The sequence below is a fragment of the Peromyscus maniculatus genome, chromosome 9, assembly GCF_049852395.1.
Source record: "Peromyscus maniculatus bairdii isolate BWxNUB_F1_BW_parent chromosome 9, HU_Pman_BW_mat_3.1, whole genome shotgun sequence".
In the NCBI taxonomy this organism is placed as follows: domain Eukaryota; kingdom Metazoa; phylum Chordata; class Mammalia; order Rodentia; family Cricetidae; genus Peromyscus; species Peromyscus maniculatus.
Window position 1 is genome coordinate 9,841,164 of NC_134860.1, and position 26,053 is coordinate 9,867,216.

Genomic DNA, 26,053 nt, shown 5'->3' on the forward strand with positions numbered 1-26,053 from the left:
TTATTATGCTGTGGATTCCTTGCTAATAATCTTTGCTTCTGTTTCTGTTGAGTTGTCTTTTAGTAATAAAGTTATGCCAACATATCAAAATACTTTTATTTCAGTCTGATAGCATACAAAATTATTGAGATACTTTACCTTCTTTGTATTGTCTTTGAAATCTGCTTACTGTGTATTTCAATTTATTCACCAAATTTTTATCACAACTAGTTGGTTTGAGGGATAAGAGTGTAGCTCAGTAGTAGAACACTTACACGGTGTGCTGGGGGTCCTGGGTTTAATCCCCAGTACCACAAGAAAAGAAAAAGAAAAGAAACTACTTGAGCTAATGTCAGAAAATATATATGTGAAGTAGATTCACAGACCAGTGGTCCAAATAAGTGCCCTCCTCAAAGATGTGCCTGTCATAATCACCTGAACAAATTAATGTGTTCTATCCCATGAAGGGGGGGGGGGAGGGTTCTAAGTGTATTAATGCTGCAGTGGTGTGTGTGTGTGTGTGTGTGTGTGTGAGAGAGAGAGAGAGAGAGAGAGAGAGAGAGAGAGAGAGAGAGAGAGAGAGAGAGATGGAGTGGGGAGTGTGAAGGACAGGGGTCAACTTTACATGGGTTCTGGGGACCAAACTCACCAGCAGGCTTTCACAGGAAGTGCCATGATCTTGGCCCAGCGTTGAATTTCGTAGACTCTTCTAAGTGTGTGAACATCCAGTATGCACTCTGGCTTGGGGCCTGACTTCGTTCATTCACAGTACTAAAATGTCTGTCTGTGGGGCTGAAGAAATGGCTTAATGGTAGAGTTATTGACCTTACAAATGACCTAAGTTTGCTTACCATCTATAACTCCAGCTCCAGGGAGACCTAAACTTCTGGCCTCCATGGGCACTTGCACTTGCGCACATGTGTGTACACATGCATGCACGTACATGCACACATACACACTTAAAAATGAAATAAATCAGTAAATCTTTTTTGTATTGCAAAACATACAGTATACTCACAAACAGGCACAGATTTTATTTTTTTTTGGGGGGGGGTGTTTCGAGACAGGGTTTCTCTGTGTAGTTTTGTGCCTTTCCTGGATCTTGCTCTGTAGACCAGGCTGGCCTTAAACTCATAAAGATCTGCCTGCCTTTGCCTCCCAAGTGCTGGGATTAAAGGTGTGTGTCACCACCGCCCAGCACAGATTTTATCAAATAGGTCAAACAAAACAAAAAAGACAACTGTTCTCAACCAGTTTTATACATAATTTACCAGGGGGATAGAAAGAAATACAGGATTAGACCTTTTATACACAATAGGTATCTCCACGTTTCCTTCGTTTGTTACGTTTTGAATCCATCATAAAAATAGTTGTTTTTTAACCCCAACTGTTAGGCTGTGGATGGGGCAGGACACTGAGACAGATGACTGGGGACTAAGCAGTGTAACAGAAGAGTTGTTGATGCCATGGACAGGCAGACTGAGAGGTGCTTGGGAGGCAGAGGCTGGCAGAGCTCTGTGCGGTCCAGGCCTGTGGGGCTACATAGTGAGGCCTGTCTTTGAAAAAACAAGCTGTTCAATACGGATAGGTCTGTTTCTGAACTGTCTGTTCTATTTCATTCGTTTATCTGATGCCAGTGTCCTGTTTTGGCCATTCACTATACTTTTATAAGAAGTCTCAATGTGAAATAATAGTTTTAGATCTCCAATTTTACTGTTCTGTTTCAAAGGTGTCCAGCTCTTCTAGGTCCTTTACGGTTTTCTATGAAATTTAGAATTATTAGTCAATGTCTACTGAAATTTTGACTAAAACGTCACTAAATATATAGATCCTTTCGGATGGTCTTGACACCTTGGCAACAGGAAAGCAGTCAATGGACTTAATTTACCTCCCATTTATATAGCCTATATTTCTATCTCCAGGCAATGGCTTGTGATTTGCAGTGCACAGCTCTGAAATATTCTTTAGTATATTCATTCCTAAATATTTTAGATTTCTGATGCTGTTTAAAACAGTTTCAATTTCCAGATTCCAATTATTTGTTGCTGCTGTAAAGAAAAAAAAATGCTTTAGATTTGGACTAATCTTGAATCTTGAGCTTTGAGGAGCTTATCTATTCTAGTAGCTTTTTTGAGATTTTACGTGTAGACATTTATGCTGCCTATGAATATAGTCTTACTACTTTGTTTCCAATATGGGTGATTTTTCTTTTTTTTTTTCCTTGCTTTACTATACCATGCAAGCCTCCAATGATTCATAGGCATGTTGAGAGAAAACATAATTCTTGTTGGACTGCCCAGGTTGGCTTCTGCCTAGAGTTATCCCCATCCTAGCAACCCAGTTCACGGTGGCACATGCTTGGCTGAGACATTAGAATGTTTTACTAGCACTGTTTCACTGTGTGTGTTTTAGATAAAGTGTGTTCTTGGGTACCTAAACTTTTAACACCATCATGTTCTACCAATGAATTGGTACCTTTGTATATTATGGATTATCTTTTCACCATTGAGAATATTCCTTTGATGGAAATCTCCTTTTTCTTCTATTTTTAGCTACGCCAGCTTCCTTGGTTAGAGTAGCATGATGCATCCTTTTCCGTTGTTTATACTTAAGGCAAATGTATTTTAGCCAACATTTAATTTGTTCCGTCATTCTCCAAATACACACGATGACATGGGCATACACACACACACACACACACACAGTGATATGAAAATGCATACATACACGAATACACACACACACTAAATATATAGATGAATATTTGAAAACTAATCTTATGTAACTCCATTTGCCAATCCTTCGGATTATTTCCTGTGTTATTTGAATCTTCCTCAGAAAGTTCTTGCCTGTACCAATATTTTTGAAGTGTTTTCCCCTAGTAGTTTCAGCATTTCAGGTTTCAAATTAAGGTCTTTAATCTATTTGGAATTGATTTTTATGAAGAATGAGAGATATGGATCTAATGTGATGTTTCTGCAGGTGAATTTTCATCCCATTTTGCCAGCACTAGCTGTTGAATGGACCATCTTTTGTTCCAGTGTATATATTTGGCACCTTTGTCTAAAATTGGGTAGCTGTGGCCATCTGGGTTTGCTCTAGGTCTTCTAGAGTATTCCATTGTCCTACATGTATATCTGTGTGCCATTACCATGCTGTCTTTGTCCCTATGGCTCTGTAGGATAATTTGAAGTCAGGTGTTAGCATTCCTCAGCACTGTTCTTTCTGCTTAGGGCTGCTTTGGCTACCTTGATCTCCTGTGCTTCCCTTGAATTTCAGGATATTTCTTTCTAGTTCTGTGAAGAATGTCAATGGAATTTTCATGGGGATTTCATTAAGTCTGTAGATCGCTTTTGGCAAGATAACCATGTCACAGTATGATATTTAATTTGCTCATCCCGAAACATGGAAAGTCTTTCTACTTCCTATATCTGCTGTCACTGCCTTGTTAGTATCTCATGCGCATCTATCTGTGTGTGTACACATGTTCATGTGCGTGCTTGTGTGTGCAGAGGCCAGAGGTTGACAGCTGAGGTCTCTCTCAGTTGTTCTCACCTTGCTTTTTGACACAGCATCTCTGTCTCCCTAAACCTGAACTTGATGATTCCGATAACCTGGCTGGCCATCAAGTCCCGGGGATCTCCCTGCCCCTACCTCCCCGGCACTGGGACCGCGGCCACACGTGACCATGCTTGTTTTTTATATGGGTTCTGGAGTCTCAAACTCAGGCCTTCATGCTTGCACCACACGCACTTTACCAAACAAACCATCTCTCCAGCCACGTTATCATTAGCTTAGCATTTCATTGTGGAGGTCTTCCGTCTAATAATTTCTTGATTAGCTTTACTTCTAGGTATTTATAATTTTTATTTGAGGCACTCATATATGAACACACTCTTTGTATTTACTTTTCTTTTTTCTTTCTTTTTTTTTTTTGGCTTTTGGTTTTTGGAGACAGGGTTTCTCTGGGTAGCCCTGGCTGTCCTGGAACTCGCTCTATAGCCCAGGCTAGCCTCTGCCTCCTGAGTGCTGGGATTAAAAGCATGCGTCACCACTGCCCAGCTCTTGTATTTACATTTTTTAAGCTATGGCTGAATGGTATAGTTTTATTTTAATTTCACAGGAAGTTTATTATTTGTATGTAGAAAAGCATCTGATTTCATATGTTAATTTTGTTACCTGCACCATCCTGAAAATGTTTATCAGACCCTTAAGTTTACTGGAAGCAGAGAACCTACTTTGACAAGTTATCCTCTGACCTCACACAGTAAATGCATGTATAAAATAAAACAATACAAATTTTCTGGTGAGGCCTGTAGGATCTTCTAAGCACAGATTTGTATTATCTGCAAATAGGGACAATTTAACTTCTTCCTCTCCTTCGGTAACCCTTTCATTTCTTTCTTTGTCTTATTGATGTGTTGAGAAGGGTCTAGAGACTGGGCACCCTTCTCCTTTTTATGGAATACTATTTTCCTGCCCACTGGTTGTCTCTAACAGTTCTTTTAGTTAAGAATGCTGGTGATGAATACTTCCAGTCTTTGTATATTTTTTTAATATATTTTTATTTTATGTGCATTGATGTTTTGCCTGCATGCATGTCTGTGTGAGGGTGCCAGATTCCCTGGAACTGGAGTTACAGAGAGTTGTGAGCTGCCATGTGGGTGCTGGGAATTGAACTTGGAACCTCTGGAAGAGCAGCCAGTGCTCCTAACTGCTGAGCCATCTCTCCAGCCCCGTTGTATCTTTGTATATTTTAAAGGGTTTTATTTGATCTACACTTTTGAAGGCTATTTTCACTGAATTCAGAATGTGAGCTGGGTTGTGTTGCTGCTTGACTGTATCCGTGTGTGTTCCTAACACCTCAAACGCCTTGCCAGATGGGCTCCCCCTCTCCTCTGTGTTCCCCAGGACATACTGTGTCATTTTGTGCTGGCCCCTCTTAGGAGTTCCTTTTAACACTGGCCTTGAACCTTTTGATTCTGGTGTGGCTTCGTGTATGCTTCAGTTCCGTTGGTTTCTTGTTCTTGGGGATTATTGAAGTCCATGAATCTATGGGTTTGTTTTGAGCCATTTCTCCAAACATTTCTTAGTCTTCTCCCTTCTGTGAGAGTAATTATGTACATATTTGGTTGTGTGGAATTATTCCACACCTTACTAGTACTCTGCCTTATGTGTTTTGTTGGTGTTGTTTGAAGACAAAGCTCATGAGGCCCAGGCTGCCCTGGGTCGAGGGTGACCTTGAATTTCTAACCTCTTGCCTCCACCCCCACGGGCTGTGATGACAGGCAAGCGCCATGGCAGTCAGTATTAACAAGCGATACTAACTTAGCCTTGAGGATCAGACCGAGGGCCTGTGCGCCCTAGGCAAGTGTCCTGTCAACTCAGCTAAATCCCTAGCCCTTCTGCTCAATTTTTAAAAATTATCTCCTCTCTCTGGGGGCTGGAGACATGGCTCAGAGGTTAAGAGCACTAGCTGCTCTTCCAGAGGTCCTGAGTTCGGTTCCCAGCAATCACATGATGGCTCACAACCACCTAGAGTGAGATCTGGTGCCCTCTTCTGGTGTGCAGACAGAACATTACATAATAAATAAACAAATCTTTAAAAAAAGTATCTTTTCTCCGAGTTCCTGTTTTCAAGCTCTCTAAGTATGTTTCCACTGCAGAGTTTATTATCTAGTTAATCCTCCCATCTGGATTTGTCTCTCACACACTGCTTTGTGCCTCAGGATTCTGACTCTGTTTTATAGCTTCCATTGAGTGAGCCAACTTGAAAACATATCTCTGGTCTTCTTCAAGCTTTCGGGTTTCTGTATTTAACTGTCTCCTTATAAAGCCTCAGGACTATTCAACTACTCCACTTCCAAATTCCTGCCCTACAGAAGCTGTCTGACAAAATAATATGGTAGTTTTGGGCTACTAAGTTTCGGGTATATTGAGTAGCAGTAGATAAACAATGTGCACAAAACCTGGAGTAGTGGACTTTAGAATTTCAAACAACCCCTAAGGGTCACACTGCACCCTAAGTTACCCATGGTGAGATTTAGGCACATGAGATGGAGAGAGGCTAGTCGATAAATCACTTTTCTTCAGCCTAAGGAACTTCTGGAGTTTGCATTTAATATGTCATATAGATGATGAATTTTTAGTATTTGTTTGGTTTTTTGTTTGTTTGTTTTGAGGCAGAGTCTCTGTGTATTCCTACTGTCCTGAAACTCACTATGTATATCAGGCTGGCCTTGGACTAAGAGATATCTGCCTGCCTCTACCTCCCAAGTTCTGGGATTAAAAGCGTGCACCACCATGCCGGAGTAGATGATGATTTTTAAGTAAGCATTTTAATCTCTCCCCATTTTAATTTGGGGAGAGAGTTGAATAAACTCTCTCCCCAAAACCCCTCAGCTGGGCTTGTCCTGTCCTTTTCCCAGAGCTCTGTTCTCTGCATGCGGTTTCTAGAATTTGTGGTCAGGTGTTCTGGGTGCTGGAGCAGGTCTCCCTGGGAGCTGGGGGAGCTGGGGCAGGCACTGTGGTGGAGACAGCAGCAATCCTGGCTGTGGGGCCCTGATGGAGACAGACGGAATGCTGTGTTCTTAACTCATGAGCCATCTGTACCAATAGACTATGGAGACATGGAGCTAGAGATGAGCAAGGTCAGCTGCAACTTCCAGGGATGAGCTCAGGCACGCAGGCTGAGCAAACGTACCAACAGCCAATGCCCATGAGTTCAGACCTGGGGAAAGGAGGAAAGGCCTTAGAGCTTGTGTGCTCTCACTGTGTGCCCATAAGACTTTCAGCAAACTGTGCCATTGTAGTGCAGACTATGAGCTTGGCCCCTTCCAGAGCCAAGTGTCCAAGCCCTGACCCCACACTATTATAAGAAAGCCAGTTGGACCCTGTTAATGTCTATTTTGGACACTCCCCCCAAGAAACTCCCAGGACCTTTGTGGTTGGGGTGTTGTCTGAGAGGACAGAAGCAGATACTCATTGCCCCTAAGACCTGCGTGTCCAGGGATTTCAAATCCGGCCCCACTCTCTGGAGCAGATCATAAGCCATTGTCTTGTCTCGGTGGCCCCGTGGAATCAATGTTATTATTCTACAGGGGGACAAATTTAGGTGAGGGCTAAACTCAGAGGAAAAGCACCAACCCTTGACTTCTAGGCCAGCAGGTCTCAAAGTATATTCCTGGGGCCACCAACATCAGAAAATTAAGCAGAGATGCAAATTCAGTTACTTTACCCAGAACTGTGGAATTCAAAACTCCAGGATGGGGTCCAGTGCTGCTCTGGACAGACAGGCCCACGATGAGCAATTCATTCTCCCCAGGGCCCACAGTTCAGTCGGCTGTAGTAAAAGCAAAGGTAAGAACTCAGCACATATCTGTATCTTTCCTCAACCGGCGTCATTGACTGTGCCCTGTCCTCTGAGGTGACCAACTGTGTGGCAAACACTACAGTGAATCTCGTCCCAACTCCACTCTCAGTGACGTCACTAAACTGGCCACGCAGGAAAGCGACCTGTGTCCTACCGAGGATGGCAAGCATGTAACTGGGGGCTTTGTCTTCCTTACTGACAAACCACACAAGCCCAGGCCTCTGTGTTCTAACAAGCTCTGGGGTGGCTTGGGAGACAAGCTCAGGCTCACATGGGATGTTTGGTGGACTCCTTACAAGTACTTTCACTATAGTGGTAACACACATCACACTGCCCAACCAGGAGAACAGTCTTCTAGGACCACCACACCCTGCCCCCCTAACCCCCATAGCCTCAGATTAAAGCTTCACTCTTGACTTTTGGGAAGGTTGGGGATTCAGTATCGGGTGAAGCCACAGGTTGGTGCCAAGGTCCCTTGCAGTAATGAGGCCACACAGGGATTCACTGGAGTACAATGGGACTCATAGATCCCAGAGTCCCCTTCTGGGAGCAAGCTGAGCTAGTGGGAAGCTTCTGTCACAAAGGTGGGGAGCAGCATGGGCAGGCGGGGACTCATACCCCAGCTTACCCTGCTAGCAGCAGAGAGGGGAGCCTGCACTTTGCCTCCCCACCTCTATCCTCTAGTACAAGGAGATGGCATCAGCAGCACCTGCCTCACAGCGCTCATGATCAAACCAGTCCTGTAGGTTTAAGAGCCGGGAACATAGTACCAGTTCCCACAACAGAAGCTATTTCTGCTTTTCCCCTTAGCCTCGGTAGAAGGTAATGTCAGTGAAGATGTTGTTACTCCCATTGTGTGGGTGACAGTTATTGAGGCAGAGAGAAAACACAGCCAAGTACCCCATTAGAGTCGGTTACCGAAACAGCAAGGCTGAGACACAGTGATGGGCCTCGCACACGCCCTCTAATGAGCACATTCCCGCATCCTGGGGCGGCTGTCCTAATTTATTCCCTGTAGCTCCAGGTTCCCCAGCAAGAACACAACCAGTAATTCAGTTACAGCCATTACCAGCTGGATCCCTGGCTTATGGCTATAATTTCCCTAGAGCAAGCATCTGTGGGTACAGATAGCATTCTGCCTTGATGTTGCTTGCATGAGAAGAAGCATTTCCAAATGTCCCCGAAGCACCAATGCCAGCAGACACAAGGCTCCCATTACCTTGCTACGGTCAGGATCTGCCAGAAAAGGCCTGACTCAGCTGCGGGCTAATGCTTCGTCTTTGTGTCCCCCAGCTTTCTTATCTGCGATGCAGGACTACAGTTCCCCATGGGGGCATTGTGAGGACTCACTAAAATGTTACTGGCCCAGGAGGAGAGTGTCTGCTAGCAGGCATAGGAATGGGAACAGGATGTGGCGAAGCAGATGGGCTTCTCAATTGGTCAAATGCAGATTCGTGGATAGAATATATCCCCTCTACCTGGTGTGGAGTCCAGACATAACAGAGAGACGTACTTAGCTAACACGCAGTTCTCAGCCCCGTGTGGTGGTACACACCTTGAATGGTGGCACTCAGGAGACAGAGGAGGCAGACAGATCTCTGTGAATTCAAGGTCAACCTGGTCTAAATAGTGAGATCCACATCAGTCAGGGTTATACAGTAAGACCATGACTCAAAACAAATCACACACACACAGTTTGTTCTCACTGTGTGCCAGGACCTATGCTAAGAACATCCCAGGTACTAATCCGTTTATGCTCAGAACAACCCTACAAGGAACTGGTGTGACTCCAGATGCACAGATAAAGAAACGGAGATACAGAGAAGTGACACGATTTATCGGAAGCTGAACTCGGGTTTGAACCCGGAGAGCTGACTGCAGGAATGGCGTTAAAATGGCTTGCTTTCCACAGAGACGATAGAAGTGTAGATTGTCAAGCCACATGGAGTCTAAGCTAAGCAAAGCTGAGCATGCATGACATGAAGGAACTTCCCTAGAGGGTAAAGAGGGCTCTTACTATCCTCTGGGTGTGGGAAGCAACACCTTATCTCTTTGGGGAGGACTTACCAAGCAAGAACAGGCTTATGGAACTCTCCTGAGAAGTGAGGGTCAGTGTCCTTTTATACAGACAGATAGAGCTTCGGAGAGGGCATCCAGGGGGTCCTGGAGCCAACAGTGTGGATTCCAAGGGACAACTATGCTTACCTATGACAGAGAGATGCCACTGTCTAGGCTGGTGACTATGCATGTTGGTGACTCCTATTCTGTAGGTAAAGTAGTAAAACCTCAGGCTGAAGATGCAGCTCAATGGGAGAGCATGTGCCTAGAATATGAGAGGTCCTGGGTTCAATCCGCAGCACTGCAATAGAAATCCCTTAATAATTTATTGAGCAGGGCATGGTGACACATGCCTTTAATCCCAGCACTCTGGAGGCAGAGGCAGGTGGATCTCTTAAGTTTGAGGCCAGCCTGGTCTACAGAGTGAGTTCTAGGACAGCCAAGACTACACAGAGAAACCCTGTCTCAAAAAAAAAAAAAAATAACAACAACAATAATAATAATAATAAATTGAATACACAAATAAAACCAAGAAGAAAAATGAATGAAACCTCCTCCTGCCTGGCCATGACAGATTGGATTCACACAGCTAAGTGATACTGTCTATCCCCGAGGTCACCTCCAGGGCTCCGGAACACTGACCTCCTCTCTCTCACCTCCACACCTGGGGTCCTACCGGCCCAGGAGACCACAGTGAGCCTTCGGAATGGAGAGACAAGGGATGGAGGATCGCCCAGCTCTGTCATCCCGGCCCAGGCTTTGCCTCGTCTTGCGCTGGGAAGTCCCAGCCCACCCCGTGTTGGAAGAGGCTGTCCCACCCTGCAACTGTGTGTGCAGATTGGGGGGGGGGCATCCTCTGTGCCTGGTTCCGTGCCCCAGAAAGGAAGCACATCCTCCTCCCTGGTACCCAGCCTGCCTTGCCAGAAGGGCTGGACCCTGCCCTGGCACCACCCCCGACTCCAAGGAACCTTTCCCAGCCTTCTCGGGTTTCTTATTTGTGTTTGTCTCCATTTCAGGGATTTATTTCTCTACAAGGGACACAAGTGACGGAACTCCTTCCAGACCCTGAGGACCCGGGGAAACACCTGTTTGAGATCACCCCAGGTAGGCACAGGGGGCTGTCGTGTGCTGAGGGGATGTGGTGGCCCCATGGGGGCATGACTGTGCAGAAGGGCTGACACTGTCCCCAAGCTAAGGCAAAATGTGGACCAAAGCTCGAAAGACTGGGGGAAGAAATAAGGAAATCCAATCTGTTGTTTGGATAATTAGTCCTTGGATAGGAGAAAATGACCCTTTGATACAGTTCCTCGTGTTGTGGTGACCCCCCCCCCACCCAAGCATAAAATGATCTTGTTTCTACTTCATAACTGTAATGTTGCTACTGTTATGAATCATAATGTAAATATCTGATATGCAGGATGATATCTGATATGTTGACTCCCAAAGAGGTCACGACCCACAGGTTGAGAACTGCTGTCTTAGGGTGAAGATGCAAACATGCACACAGAAATATGAGCACAATCTATTGTGAACCGATTCAGAAGGCCACCAGAAGGCTTACTGGGAATCCCAAGGCGGAATTACAGTACTACAATGGACCCCACAGACCCATTGTCCCGTTAGCCTTAACAGACAGGTTTTTACAGTTCCAAGTTGGTCAGTGTGGTCCTTAGTGAGCTGAATAGGTGTCTGTCAGGTGACCTGCTGTCACAGCGGGGGCCCACTTTGCCAGTGTTTTTATTTCCCCTGACCTCCACCTGAGACAGGGTCTGGGCAATGTGTGCTGGAAGTGGTCCCCTAAAGCGTGAGGAAGGACGCAGGGAAAGGACCACTAGGATGTGCCGTGAATGTAATGACACCCAGCTCTGTCTCACTGGGACCGTCTGAGGTGGTGCAGGATGGGCCTCTTGAAGGTGCCTTTCCCAGGGAACGGGTGGCTGGAGGCGTTCCCACCAACTCCCACCATCCAACCATTGAGAGATACAGCCTTGGGAGTTAACTCTGGAATTTCTGGACTGTCTTATGAATGGGCCAAAATGTCTGTAGACAGAGGTGGCAGACACTTGAGGAAAGAGACCTCTAGCATGATCGGAAGAGTGATTACAGTGGGGACAGGACACTTCCGGGAAGCATTGAGTGTTTACGATACTCCATGGGAGGGTCTGTGAGCCATTAAATTTACAATCACAGAGAGGTGCAGTAGACACCCCCAGACACTATGAGGAAATGACCTGGCTCTTGCTCTCTACCAAGGGGTAACATGAACCCAGGCTAAGAAATCTGCAGGCCATTATCCTGGGAATTCTGGGGGAAATAGATAAAGTAAAAATACAAATAGATACTTCTCAGGTATTGTGGCACATGGTTTTTTTTGTTTGTTTTTGTTTTGTCTTTTGAGACAGGGTTTCTCTGTGTTTCTGTGTAGTCCTAGCTGTCCTGGAACTCTGTAAACCAGGCTGGCCTCGAACTCAGAGATCCGCCTGTGTCTGCTTCTTGAGAGCTGGGATTAAAGCATGTGCCACCATTGCCCAGCTTGGGCGTGGACATTTATGTGAGCCATGGTTCTGTCTATCACAATACTCGGGATGCCTCTCTAAGGCAGTGGGCGGGCGTGTATCTCCCTCTTTTCTGAAAGCAGACCCTGGAGATTGGAAAGAAGAGCAGCTTGTGCCGTGGCACACAGCCAGCTAGCAGCAGAGCTAAAGCTTTGCCTTACTCTGTTTCCTGTTGCTGCCACTAAATTCCACAGATTGGGAGATTCATAAAGAATAAAAATGGGCTGTCAAGATGGTTCTGTGGATAGAGGTGCTTGTGTGCAGCCCTGATGACGTGAGTTCCATCCTGAGATCTCACCAGGTGACACGAGAGAGCTGACTCTGAAGAGGCGTCCTCTGACCTCCACACATGCATGCCATGGCATGTTCATGCCTGAATTCACACACATGCACCCGAGTGCGTGCGCACACACACACAAGTATGCACATGCGTGCACACACGCAAACATTTTAACTAATAAAGATATGTTCAGATCATGGTTCTGGGGACCAGGTGTCGAAGCTCAAGGGGTCTTCTCACACACAGGGAATCTGCGGAATTCCAAAGAATGCAAGGCATCAGCTGGCAAAAGTGGTGCATACAAGACGCAAGGCTAAACTAGCTCTTACGATAGACCCGTGGTGGGGCCCACCCCTTAATACCTCGCCCTGTGTGTTAAATTTCAACATGAGATTTGGTAGGGACCCTGAAACTACAGCAGACCACCTGGATCCCCAAGCCACACACTCAGACTCCCTAGAGCGCAGACGCTTGACCCTCTGACCTTTGGGTCTTTGATGCTTCAGCTGTGAGGTTTGGGGGCATGGTCTCAGGAAGGAAAGCCCAAGGACCCTCTTTTCCCAGGGCAGAAGCTATTGCCTGGCTGAACACCGGATTTGTGTGGCTCTCAGAACTGCCCATGTCTGCCCTTTGTCAGGTGGCTCCTCCTAAGATCTCAGGTAGAAGCAGCAGGTGCTGAGGCCACTCCGGGAAGGCAGAGGGATGGACAAGGGACCGCTCGGGCTCCGAGGACTGCACACCCATGTGCAGAGAGAACACAGCACTAGTGCCAGTCGGGGCTCTGGGGTAGCTCTCCTTCTCCCTCCCTCTTTCCAGGGGCTCTGCAACCTTGGGACTTCCCACCAACCTGGTCCCAAGGGGCTCAGGAAGTTCTGGCTACAGCTGGAAATGTTCCACCCCCTTTGTAGCCCATGGAAATGTGGCAGCCTAGAGATGATAGGTGAACCTCCCTGAGGTCACACAGCTGGCAGGAGGGGAACCTGGACCCCCTAGGTCAGCCTGCCGCAGGCTGAGCTCTGCATGACCACAGTTCCCAACCAAGGCTCTGGCCGGGGGCCTTGCTGAAGCTAGAAAAGGAGTAATGATGGTAGTGATAAGGGTGGGGCCCAGAATGGCAATAAGTACTGTAATAGCAGCTATGACAAAGCTGAGGCAGGAGGATGGCGATTTTGAGGCCAGCATGGACAAGGAAGGACAGAGTGAAAAAAGAGAGGGTTGAGTAACCCCACCTTAAACCACAACAACAACTGAGAACAGCTCGGTGAACCTTCTTACTCAAAACTCAGTAGCCGCTGGCACATCCCTGATCTTGAGCTGGCCTCCAGGGCCCCTGGGGAGAGCAGGGCACAGCCTCTGCCCTTAAAGACTCAGAAGACATTGCCATCCTCAGCTCAAGACCAGGTAAACAGTTTGTTTACTTGCTAGGTTGAGGTCAGTTGCCTGGGGGTAGAAGTAGGAAGCGTGGCTGGGAGGGTCCATGTTGGTGTCTCCCAGCTTTGAAGGGGCTGGACCAAAGGCTGGGAAGGAGAGGGTTTGTCTGTAGGTAGGGCTTCCCCGCCGTTCTGAGGGTGCCTGAGTGATCTCGGGCATAAAGAGCAGAAAAGAGCAGAAGGACACCTAAGAGTGAAGCCCGGGTCCAGTGCCCCCGGAATCAGTGGCAGGGCAGGAGGAGAGAAGAAGGATTCATTGACAGTGTTCCTGCAGGCATGGGGCCAGGAAGAATCCTGGGACAGTCCCTCATTCTCCAAGGGGTACCCTCATCCCCCAAGAAGAAGGAAAACTTGACAGCCCTTGGAAATGTGATCATTCTTAGTGTGATCATATGTTGCATCATCCACTTAAGTTTAATTCATAGATCCTGTTGTGGCCTTCAACCCTACAGAAAGTGACAATTGTGTAATGAAAGTTAATGGAGAGAAAACAATGCTGTTAGTGCCATCTAGTGGAAGAACCTGCCAAGGCTAAAACACTGGTGTGCATCAGGCCATCTCCAACCAACCCTTTCATCCGGGCTTCACCTCTGGTGACAGAGCCCGAGAATCACAGATCCAGCCACTGAGCAAAGCAGAAAAGGATAGTGTCACTCAGGGCAAAGCTTCTCTTGTCTGGCTGTGGTCCATGGCTCCATGCCTACCTAGTCAGTATGCAGAACACGCAGGTCACCGTTTACTAAATTCAAGAGAGCCGAAAAGCGTGGTTTCCAGCACTTTATGTCTTGTTTGGATTGCCCATTGTGTAGCTTTTGTGTGTTTGGTCGGAGGGGGGTGTTGATATAGGGTATTCAACAATGAGCACTTCCGACTGGCAGGCAGCTGGTCTCCATGCATCTTCCTGTCTCAGGGTTTCGTCTGAGCATCCAAGTTGTCTCTGCTAGGCACCGCTCCTGGGAGGGGCACTGGTCCAGTCCTGGATGTAGCTGTATTAGTTCTCCCAGCCGGCTGGCCAGAAGGAAGTCACATGGCCTCGCATCAGCTCAGGGGACTCTGTGAAACGTAGTTCACCTGTGCTGGGACTGGTGACAAGGCTGTTTCGTGAGAGCTGGTAGACCTGCCACGCTGCTTACAGAGCTGTTTCTCTAAGAGTCACAGAGACAGACACATTCTCACTCCCACAGCAACACAAAGAGCGTGATAACAGGACAGTGAAATCCAAGTCTGAAAACGTGATCCGAGATGAACTTTCTATATGGTGGAAAAAAATGAACCAACTTCTGAAAGTTGCCCTTTGACCTCTGCTTGAATGCTGTGGAGTGTGCACATGTACACGTACGTACACACACATCAATAGAAATGTTTTAAAACACAGAACATGATAAGGACAGTCCCCTCCTATACACCCATCTATCTCTTTATTCCAAAGTGCTCAGTGAGGGGATAATGGAATTTGAAGCAAGTATTGAAACCCACAGGGAGTCAAGCTCATTGCCAGAGTGGAAACCAGTCCCCTGGAGTGACTCTCCAACCTCAGCAGGGGAACTTCAGATTCTGGCGCGGGGCTGGCAGTGAGCAGAGGTTGGCCATCGTGTGGTGACTGAGAGACTTAGACTCTTCAGGAGAGGACCGAGGAAGGACTAACTGGAAGTGAGCATGGGGAGGCTGTGATAATGGGGTACTTAAAGCTGTGGCCCATGCTTTACTGACAGTAATTATTAAAAACAGGAAGAGGAAGGCGGATCCGTCCAGTGATGCTGGCTTGTTCTGTGGCCACCCTGCCCTTTCCCTTTACCATGCCAGAAGCAGAAAGCTTCCTCGGACCCCTTACCCCAGAGGGCACTGATAGCCCAGCTGTACCCTTCTCCCAGTGGAATCTGTTGTGGAGAAGGAAAGAGTGAGTAGCCAGCCACCCACGTCCTGGCAGCGCCCCAGGAAGATGACATACCCCCAGATGTCAGACCATGCAACGCCACCAGGGAAGTTAGCTGACTGAGGGCAGGCACCGAGGTCCTGACCCAGACAGACGTCCTGCAGCCAAGCAGGGAAGGGGAGGGACAGCCCCAGGGGACTACAGGTGAAATATCAGATGGCCACCAGGGTCCGAAAACCATAGTCATTTTCTGGGCTCTACCTGGAAGCTGTGCCACAGAAAAGGGGAGCCTTCACCTCTTCCCAATACTGACCTGGGAGAGTGGGGCTCAGAAGCAGAACTAGCAGGGCTTCTTCATGGTTGATAAATGCTAGCTGTTGGGTTTCTGAAGTTGTGGAGCAGGACATGGGTGTCAGAGAGCTAAATACTTACTGTGTACGTTCTTTACAAGGAGGCCAAGCGCTGCCATGCTGATCTCACCAGCCCTGGGTCTAACCTGTGCTAAACACCCCACAGGTGAGACACCTCCACTCCAACAAGCCTCCTAATTTGCTAGAAGCCCAGATCCAGAGGGTAGAGGAGCTATGCCTTGAGCTGGTTCTAGGCCAGAACCCTGTCTCTGATCAGCTCTCGGAGACCCGAAGGAGCCAGGTCCCTCCCTCCCAGAGGGGCTGCACTGGAGGGCTCTGTATCTCTCACTCCTACAGCATCCTGGCAAAGCCTGTACTGCCCATCTCTGCATACTTGATCCCAGGAGGACTTCTTGGCACTCTGGGTGTCTGGCCCTAAGCCCAGTTTAGGCCTCCCTCTAAACCCAAGGAAGGGCTAAGGAGTGAGAGGCCTGCTTTGACATTCTGGGCTGAGAGTGATAAGGCACCGGGCAGGCCAGTCTCCATGTGATGTTCGTGAACTAAATAGCCAGGAAAGACGGTAACTCCTTTTCTTCCCCTGTTCACATGATGCTTCCACGGGGAGGCAGGTGGGTTGGTTGATGGATGTAGACCAGAACCCCAGGCTTTCAGCCAAGTAACTAACTGGGCTCTCAAGTCTCCACTGCTCAGCCTGCTTCAGAAGGGTTCCCAGAGGGGGTACCAGAAGCTAGCTAGCTACAGCTAACACCGGCCAAGAGAGAACTGACGAGAAAGCAACAGGACCACACAGAATCAACCAGACATTGGGAGCGGTAAGGAAGGACCCAGGCCGCTGTTCAGGGGTCAGGAGCTGTGCTGGGGTCATGGAGATGGGTGCCCTATTCTGGGGAGGTTGAATGCTGCGGAGTTGCCTTCCAGCCCAGAGTTCACAGCTGCCTGTCCGATGCAGCCTGCAGTCTGGAGCAGACAGGAAGGCTGGAATCCGCTATCTCTAAGACCTGACCTTGAGGGGAGCCAGCACAGGCATTACTCTGTAGGAGAGTGATACAGTGTGTCTGACATGCCAGGAACAGCCGGGATCCCTGCAGCAGGCTGAGCAGGGAGGGGGGAGCTGATAGGCTCCTTTCTCCGCACCTGGTACCAGCCAGCCTGCGCCTCAGCTTGACCCTGTGCAGTCCCACCGAGTTCGAGTTCGGCGGCAGAGCACCAGAAGCTGGGTCGTTTCGAAACGTGAAATTAGAAACTCCCACCAGCGAGTGTGGAAGAATCAACAAGTTCTGGAGTGGCTGCTTACACTTTGCCGCCTCTCATCCCGGCTTCCTACTGTCTTAGGCTCGTCTTTCAGCTACACATTGGACCTGGTGCAGGAGACTCCCACTGGTGTCCTTTGGGGAAATGTGCCTGAAGCGGGGTAGGGGTGGGGGTGGAAGGGGGTGCAACTGATTCCTTTGACCTAAATCGTGTTCTAGAACAGTGGTTCCCAACCTTCCTAATGCTGCGACCCTTTAATACAATTCCTCATGTTGTGGTCACCCCCAACCATAAAACTATTTTCGTTGCTACTCCATTACTATAATTTTGATACTGCTATAAATTGTGATGTAGGCCAAGTGGTGCTGCTCACACCTTTAACCCAGCACGCAGAAGGCTGAGGCAGGTGGATCTCTGTGAGTTTGAGGCCAGCCTGGTCTACAAAGTGAGTTCCAGGACAGTCAGGGCTACACAGAGAAACCCTGTCTTGAAAAAATAAATAGATAGATAGATAGATAGATAGATAGATAGATAGATAGATAGATAGATATAATGTAAATATGTAGACGAATTTCTAAACAGTCATATTAAATAAGAAACACAGAGCCAAATACAGAGGTGCAAGCCATAGAAATCAGGGTAACAACCGCCAACTAACCTTAGCTCACCACCTCTCTCCCAAGAGAGCCTCTTCCTGTCTAATCTGTGCCTTTACTGCCTTCCCGATCTGCCTTCTCATTGGCTCTAATCCCAGCCACCTCACTTCCTCGTCACCGCCTGTCTAGACAGACCTCCAGGTCTCTAATGTTGGTACTGGGATTAAAGGCGTGTGTCACCAGCTTGGCTGTGTCCTTGACCACACAGAGACTCTGCCTGCCATGTGATGGGATTAAGGGCCTGACTTCTGTTTATGGCTGGCTATGACCCCTGGTCTCCAGGCAAGCTTTATTTATTAACATACAAATGAAATATCACATTTCAGCACAAATAAAATATCACCACATAAATACCTGTGTTTTCCTGTGGTCTTAGGTAACCCCTGTGAAAGGGTTGTTTAACCCCCAGGGGTCACGACCCATGGGTTGAGAAACACTTATCTAGACCAACACTCAACAGCAAGTCGTGGTTGTCGCTAACTAGTGGCCATCCCGGACAAAAGGAGAAACCGAATGATACTAGATAAGAGTATCTTAACAATATTTTATTCCTTCCGCCAGATCCCACGCATTATTACTTCAACCTTGGTAAAATGGTGGGAAGGGCCTCAGGGACTGGGGGTTGAACCCAGAGCCCAGGGCGTGCTGGCTTGTCCTCCATCACACCTCTAGACCCCACTGAAGTGTTTTAACTTTCTTTCTAAACTTAATGTGCTTTTCCACTTTGGGCACTTTTCAGTTTAGACACTAACATTTCTGTTTTTCTTTCCTTTTTATAAATTTCGTTCTTCAAAAGTTTCCTATACTGTTATAATTAATGTTAATGGTTTTCATTCTCCATTCTCCTCTCCCACCAGCCCCCTCTTCTCCCTCTGAAACCTTTCTTTTTGCACAGCCCCCTCCTCCTCTCTTATCCGCTTTCTGTGTGTAACCCACTGAGTTGAATTAGGGTTGCTTGTGTGAGCATGGGTGGTGACTGGTGGGGGAGGGGAGCTGTCGGCTGAAGCATGGACGACTTACCAGAGGCTACATCACTCATGAAAATGCCACCCCTCCCCCAGCAAGCACTAACTGAACGGACCCCTGGGGAGGGGTCGGGGCCCCAGGGATGATGAATGATGTCAGGCCCAGTCTTGTGCCGGAGACCACAGCTGCAGTGCATTCATGAGCGAGTCATGCCACTTCAGAAGATGCACATCTTCCCATCCTCTGACTCTTACGTTCTTTCTTTCCCCTCTTCCCTCTTGTTCTCTGAGCCTTGGAGGGAGGGAGATAGATGGCTCCTCTAGGACTAAGCACGCTTTCATCAATTTAAACACTAACTTTCATTGGAAGTACTTGCTCCAGATCTGGATTGCATAAATATGTGGTTCAAGAAGTACACACATGCCTAAGTTACTCGGAACATACTTAAAGATTTTTTTAAATATTTATTAATTTCATATACAAAGTTCTTCCTGCATGTGTCCCTGCAGGCCAGAAGAGGGCACCAGATCTCATTACAGATGGTTGTGAGCCACCATGTGGTTGCTGGGAATTGAACTCAGGACCTCTGGAAAAAATGGTCAGTGCTCTTAACTGCGGAGCCATCTCTCCAGCCCCTACTTAAAGATTTTTAATAACTGAACTGTATGTCAGATTTTTTTTTTTTACAGAAATGTAAACAAATTAAATAATAATTTGGTTGCTTCCTTGGACCAGCCACACTAAGGTACTGGTATCTAAAGGTTTAGAGAAGCCTTGCTGGGCAGCTCTGGCCTGATGAAGAAGAGCTCAGGGTGCTTCCTGGTAGAGACTAAACTGTCAACAAGACCCTCATAATGAGAAGGCCAGAAGTGGAAGGATAATATGTGCTGAGGGCCTGGGCTTTGGAGTCAGACAGACCCGGTCACATCCAAGCTCTCTAGTCACTAACTGATCCCTAACTGGGAGAACTTGGACCATTTCAGCTCTGGTTCTCCCACCAAGAGCATGGCTCAGCATGGGCTGAAGAGATGATCCCCAAGGGTCTCAGCTCCCACCAAATCCCACTGGGGTGCATGGAAGACCTTCGGCTAGAACCTGCTTTTACAGGGCAGGGTGTGTGGAAGCCCAACTCCCACATTTTCCCCAGGGTACTCTTGAGGAGTGAGGGATAAGAGATATTAGATAGAAGGATAGAGGGGAGAGAAACAGTAACACAGGATAGCCTCGGGAGGGCCTGGATCATTATCCACCAGCCCCTTCTGTCACTTCTAAAGGACTTTTTATAGGAATGCCAAGGGGTGAAGCAAAAGACCTCCCTTTAGCACAGCAAAGTGCAGACTCTTCCAAACACCTAGTGACCACACACATGGTCAAGCAATCCCCTAATGTAGCCCTGCTGGGTAAAGCAAGCTCAGATCTCACTAGGAAACCTTTGTGGGCCTCCACAAGGGTACCATGGAAAGTGACCTTCACCCTCATCTTTTAAACCTGAGAATCATGAGAAAAAGACCAGTTCCACAATTTTTGAGCCAAATTTGAAGCAAGTTTTTTTTTTACATAATTTTTAAAATATATTTCATTTATTTATATGTTTGTTTGTTTATTTATTATGTGTACACTCGCCAGAAGGGGGCACCAGATCTCATTGTAGATGGTTGTGAGCCACTATGTGGTTACTGGGGATTGAACTTAGGTCCTCAGGAAGAGCAGCCAGTGCTCAACCTCTGAGCCATCTCTCCAGCCCCTGAAGCAAGTTTTAATTAAATACTGGCCAGGATGATGGACTCTGGCCAGGTCCATTCTGGGGTTCCCAGAAAAAGGCAACCAGTCACATTTTGCAGAGGCTTAAAAAGGCAAACCTATGAGGCCACTGTATTTCCCAACAGGTTCAATCAGGGGCAAGTACTTCCTGACTGTGTGCCTCCCATTTACATCCAATCAAGCACATCCGGGGCAGTTGGGTCAAACAAATTTGTTTAGGGGAGTGGCTGTTATCTTACATAAACAACAGCCTCCAGCATTTCCGGAAGTGTCTGTCCTTGGGCAGGGGGCTTACACGTTAGAGGCATTTTTGTTTCATGGATCTCTTCGGCACAATAATTAAAACTTAAAACATAACTTTGCCTCTCACACATCCTTGCACATGGAGGCCATGGTCTCTATCATGGCAAGTTCTCTTGACCAATCAGAAAGCACCTTCAGTGAAAGAATGAAATCCTGTCATCGTGGCGACATGGGTAAGACTGGAGACCGTCATGTGAAGTGACATAAGGACTCCTCACTTGTGGGAGCTAAAAAGATGATCTCAAAGAAAAGGCCAATAAAACACGGGTTAGCAGAGGCTGGGAGGGGCTGGAATTAGAGGGTAAGACACAATCCAGTAGAAGGAATAGTTTCTGATGTTTGTAGCACAGGAGGGGAACTGTGGTTGACAATGATTATTACAAAATAGCCAGTGGACAGGTCTTGAGTTTCCCCAACCCAAAGAAGCGGCAGTTGTCTGAAATGATGGTTTGCAGTTTCCCGGATCTGAACATCACACGTGCTGTGTTACAGCCACACAGGACCTCACAAGCATGCACAGTTCCTACGTATTCTGACACTGCAGTGAGTGCACAGCACACTTGTGCTCTGTGGATGTGGAAACTGAGGCACAGAGTGGTCACTATTTCAGAGTCCCATGACTAGCACAGAGTCAGGCTCCAGCCCAGGTGAGACCCTCCTCCCAGGTGAGACCATTCAGCAGGGGGCCAACAGATACCCTGGCTAGTAATGGACACCACAACCTTGAGATAACAAGGAGTGTGGACAAACTTCTCAGGGTGACAGTGTGCCAAACCTGGCGGGTGGTATGTGAAGGAAGTGTGGTCTATGCCAGCACAAAACAAAATGTATATAAAACCCTAGATATATATGCTACTTCCATTTGATAAAGGATTGCTGCTGTGCATGTCCTACTTTAAGACTTTGTGGGTCAGATAACACCCAGCTCATGATGGGCAGCTCAGGTCACCTGGTAACTTGGTGGCTCATTGTCATACGTTCAGTTTCCGCTAAGGTCCAGTAGCAGGCCAAGAGCTGTCTCTCAAAGGGAGAATAGTTGTCTGCAGATGATTGTAGAGCCTTGCTCCAAAATCCCAAAGGTCTCTTCTGTGACTCACCTCTAGGGCCTGCCAAAGGCTCCAAACTGCACCCCTGTCTGCCACTGATACCTCAAGTACCATGGGTCTGCTGGATCACACGGTCCAACTGGTAGAGCGGCCCGCCCAGCAGCTGGGACCTGTTGAAAGACCTTCTCCTGTCCCAGGCCCCACACAAAGCTAGTCACTTGGTATATGGGCCGGAGTAATATAGCCAAGTGAGGAACGTACTGTCTCCAGAATCCAAATAAGCCCAGTAAACATTGTGCTCCTTTCTTGGTGGTGTGTAGCTGAAATTTTCCTGGTCCTACCCCCCCCCCCCCCCCGCCCGCCCCACTCCCATGGCCCTGCAGCTGCTTGGACCCAAGTAAACATACAGAGGCTTATATTAATTAAAACTGCTTGGCCATTAGCAAAGGCTAACTATTGACTAGCTCTTACACTTAAAATAACCCATAATTCTTACCTATGTTTAGCCACGTGGCTTGGTACCTTTCCTCAGTTCTGCCTTCACATCTTGCTTCCTCTGTGTCTGGCTGGCGCCTCCTGACTCAGCCTTCCTCTTCCCAGCATTCTCTTCTCTGCTTGTCCTGCCTATACTTCCTGCCTGGCTCCTGGCCAATCAGCACTTTACTTATTAACCAATCAGAGCAACACATTCACAGCACACAAAGCAATATCCACAGCAGTGATGGGAGGGGCCAGGCACAGTAACTGATCCTTCCTTCACCTTAGAAGGAATATCTCTGCATGCCCCACACCACTGGACTCCTAAGAATTTCCCTGAAGGAGAAGGCCCTTGAATGTTGGTTGGATTTATCTTCTATCCTCTGATGTACTTATGTGTTACATGGTAAAGGCATCCCGTGGTGAGACAGAGCGAGTATGCTAGCTCTGGCCTGTGTCGCTCTTGCATTTTATGTTGGAGTACATGTGTGCATGTGTGTGGCATGTATGTATGGAGGTTGGCATCATTTTATGTTGGAGCACATGTGTGCATGTGTGTGGCGTGTGTGTATGGAGGTTGGCATCATTTTATGTTGGAGTACATGTATGCATGTGTGTGGCGTGTATGTATGGAGGCTGGCATTAGATGTCTTCCTTATTTGCTCTCCACCTTATTTTTAGACACGGGGTCTCTCATTGTACCAGAATCTCTGATAGATTGGCTGACCAGCAAGCCCCGAATCCTCATCTCAGCCTCCCTAGTACTCCCTAGTTACCACTGTGCCTAACTTTTATGTGGGTTCTGAGGATCAAACTCAGGTCCTAGCCATGCACAGTAAGTACTTGATTGAACGAGCCATCTTCCTGGGTCGTCTTCTTTTTCTTAAAAAGTGCCATCCTGGGGTCCCACCCTCACAGCTCCATCTAGTCCTAATGATCTCCACACACACACACACACACACACAGTTGGGGGTTCCATTTCCAGCAAATGGAGCCTTTGGACTCCACATTCAAATGACAGTCCCCTCACGGCCCCCGTGGAGGAAGGATGGAGCACCTCAGCATGCTGGGAAATCGGGCCTTTCACAAAGTTCCTGTGGCCAAACTAGAGCTTGCGGGGTCAGAGGAGGCAGATCTGCAGTCAGCCAGGGGACCAGGAGATGGGGTTGTCGTGGTGTCCTCCCCGTGTCCTGTGTCGGCCCCCGCCCCGGCCCCCACCCCCAGCATCTGCAAACAGCGAATAGTCAGGAGCACCAGCAGGGCCTCTGGTCTGAGAGTTCCCGTGTCTGGTGCAGAGTCATTCTCCACAATAATTATAGCAGAGAGAATGTGGGAGAAGCAAGGAGCAGACCCCAGATGTATCCATGAAGCAGAGAGGGTCTGCACTGCCGGAATGTGGAGAGCAGGGGGGACCTTTCTTCCTGGAGCCCAGAGAAGCTGATCTTTGTCCTGTGAAGGGCCTCTTAAGTGGCCCTCTTGGATATGCAAATGAAAGACCAGTCAACAGCCAGTGTCCTCGGATTCCTGTACAGAGGGCCTTTTGTGGCCGTAGGTGGTGGGTTTCCTTTTTTATTTTTGAGTGGTTGGCGATGATTGGGGGACTTCTTTTGCAGGCAGAAAAAGGAGTAATAAGCTAGGAGAGTCGTGGAGGAGGAAAAAAAGTCTAAGAACTGATTTACACAGAATTTTCTTCTGGACGCAATGAGACACACCAACACAGTATTCTTATGGTGTTTTGATAAGAAATAAACATTATCTGTATCCCAAGACACGAGATACATCATCAAGGGGCTGGCAAAACAGTTCTGTGCTTAGGTTCCGTGCCCTCCAAACTGTGTGTGTGTGTGTGTGTGTGTCCATGAGTGTATGTACATGTGTGCTAGGGAATTAAACTGAAGGCCTAGCATATGCTAGGCAAGAACTCTACCACCAACCAAACCTCGTTCCCAATTTCATTTTTGTTTAAAGTTCCGGAGAACTGATCTCGTGCCTCCTTGCAGGCCCACAGTCTGGAGTCTAAAGAATGCTTCTTGGGTTTGGTACTCAGGAGGGTTATGGGATGGATAGGCTGTGAAAAGTGAACCCTTGAGTGCTGAGTGAACCCATCTGATGCTGATTAACTGGGGGTGGGGGACAATGAAAATAGTTTGGGAGACGGACACTGAGCACTGAGAGGCCTCACCCTCTCAGGGAGGTCGGGCTGGAGACTTCTGGAAACCCGGTCCGTCCCTCTGGGGAAGCTGGTGTTCTGTTGTTCACATCAGCCTCCATATCACAATCAGGACCAAGGCTGGCTTGGGGGAAGACCTTACTTTGTGCCCACCAGGCCCAACACCAACATCTTCCAAAGTGAGTAGAATGTTAAGATATTCCCAGAAAGCAGGGCACACACTTGAGAATCACTAATTCCACAGAAGAACCCCAGGGGACAGCGCCTTTACCCGGTGGTGCATCTGTTCTCCGATCACACAGCAGGGGCCAGCTTCTGCCAGGCCGCCTGCTGGGCATCAGACAAACTGGCTGAGACACACGCCCTGGAACATTGCCCCCGGGTTTTTCCTCTTCTACCACGAGGTGGCAGCAGAGAGCAGAGTGCGCCGAGGGCCATCTTTCCCAACCCTGCCATCCCTCCCACTCTCCTTAACTATGGCCACTGTTCTGCTAACAAAGCAAAGGGTGCTCCTGGCTGCACATGTGTCGGCCTCTTTAGTCTGCCCTCAGGACCTTCTGTCCCCTTCATCCTCCAGATAAAGGGACAACTGGATTTCAGTTTTGGCATTAGCTTTGGTCAGGGCAAAGTGGTTTCAAACCATGTGCTTGGGCATCGGGTGGCCCGCTTCCCTTTGCACCAGTACTCACCTGAACTACGTCATCACTGACAGCACTGGTCCCTAAAATTTCCTGGGGGCCTCCCTGAGCAAAGGTAGAGGCATCCAGAAAAGGAAAGTCCCAGAAGGAGCCTGAATTCTGAGGGACTGTGGAACAGTCCTCTTCCTTCTCTCCTGTAGTGACTCATAAGAGATGATGACCTGAGCAGGAAATGGTCTTTATGGGGTGAAGCCAATGAGGCTGGGGGCAGGGTGCTTGGCACAGCAGTGCATACCAGCCACCTTGAAAATATGCCCAGTGCCCTGCCCTGATGATAGCATGGTGTAAACTGGTCTTAGGGTTTCCCCATCAGTGACCTGTGGTAGGTAGGCACCAATCATGTGACTCATGTGGTTACCAAGACCCCTCCTGTAGTGTCAGCAGCAAGGCATACTAGTGACACCCCACTTTGCAATTCTGCGACCCTGATAAGTGGACCTGACCCTAGGATCACAGGTACGAAAGGTGACTGGGGAGACTCAGGCACTTGACCACTTTGTGCCTGTTTTCCCCACTTGTAAATCAGGATCATAACAGAGTCCCTGTGGAGATTAATGAGTCCACCTATGCAGAAATCCCGGAATAGTGGTTGGTGCACAGGAGGTACTCATTTTGTGTCACCTTGATGACTGAAGCGCACAGGCCACAATGTGACTTCTGCCCAGACCACCTCCCACCACCTAGTACACTGAAAGGTCGATGAGCCAGACCCACAGAGAAAGGCAGAATATCTAGAACGGAGAGGCTAAACCCGTCCTGGGCTGGGAGCGACACCCTCTCAGCAGACGCTGTGATGGTGGCTGCAGT

At 48.0% G+C, this 26,053-nt stretch overlaps 1 protein-coding gene across 6 annotated transcripts in view; it reads left to right on the plus strand.

Annotated features, from left to right (window-relative positions):
• Window positions 1–26,053, plus strand: part of Arhgap22 (Rho GTPase activating protein 22) — a 170,180-nt gene that overhangs the window by 72,950 nt on the left and 71,177 nt on the right. For all 6 annotated transcript variants that reach the window (XR_013042209.1, XR_013042210.1, XR_013042208.1 and 3 more), the window contains one exon: window positions 10,426–10,513. Coding sequence is in view for 3 of the 6 variants with exons in the window: in XM_042284296.2 (XP_042140230.1) it covers window positions 10,426–10,513 (88 nt within the window). In the remaining 3 variants the exon portion in view is untranslated. The remainder of the gene's footprint in view (window positions 1–10,425; window positions 10,514–26,053) is intronic.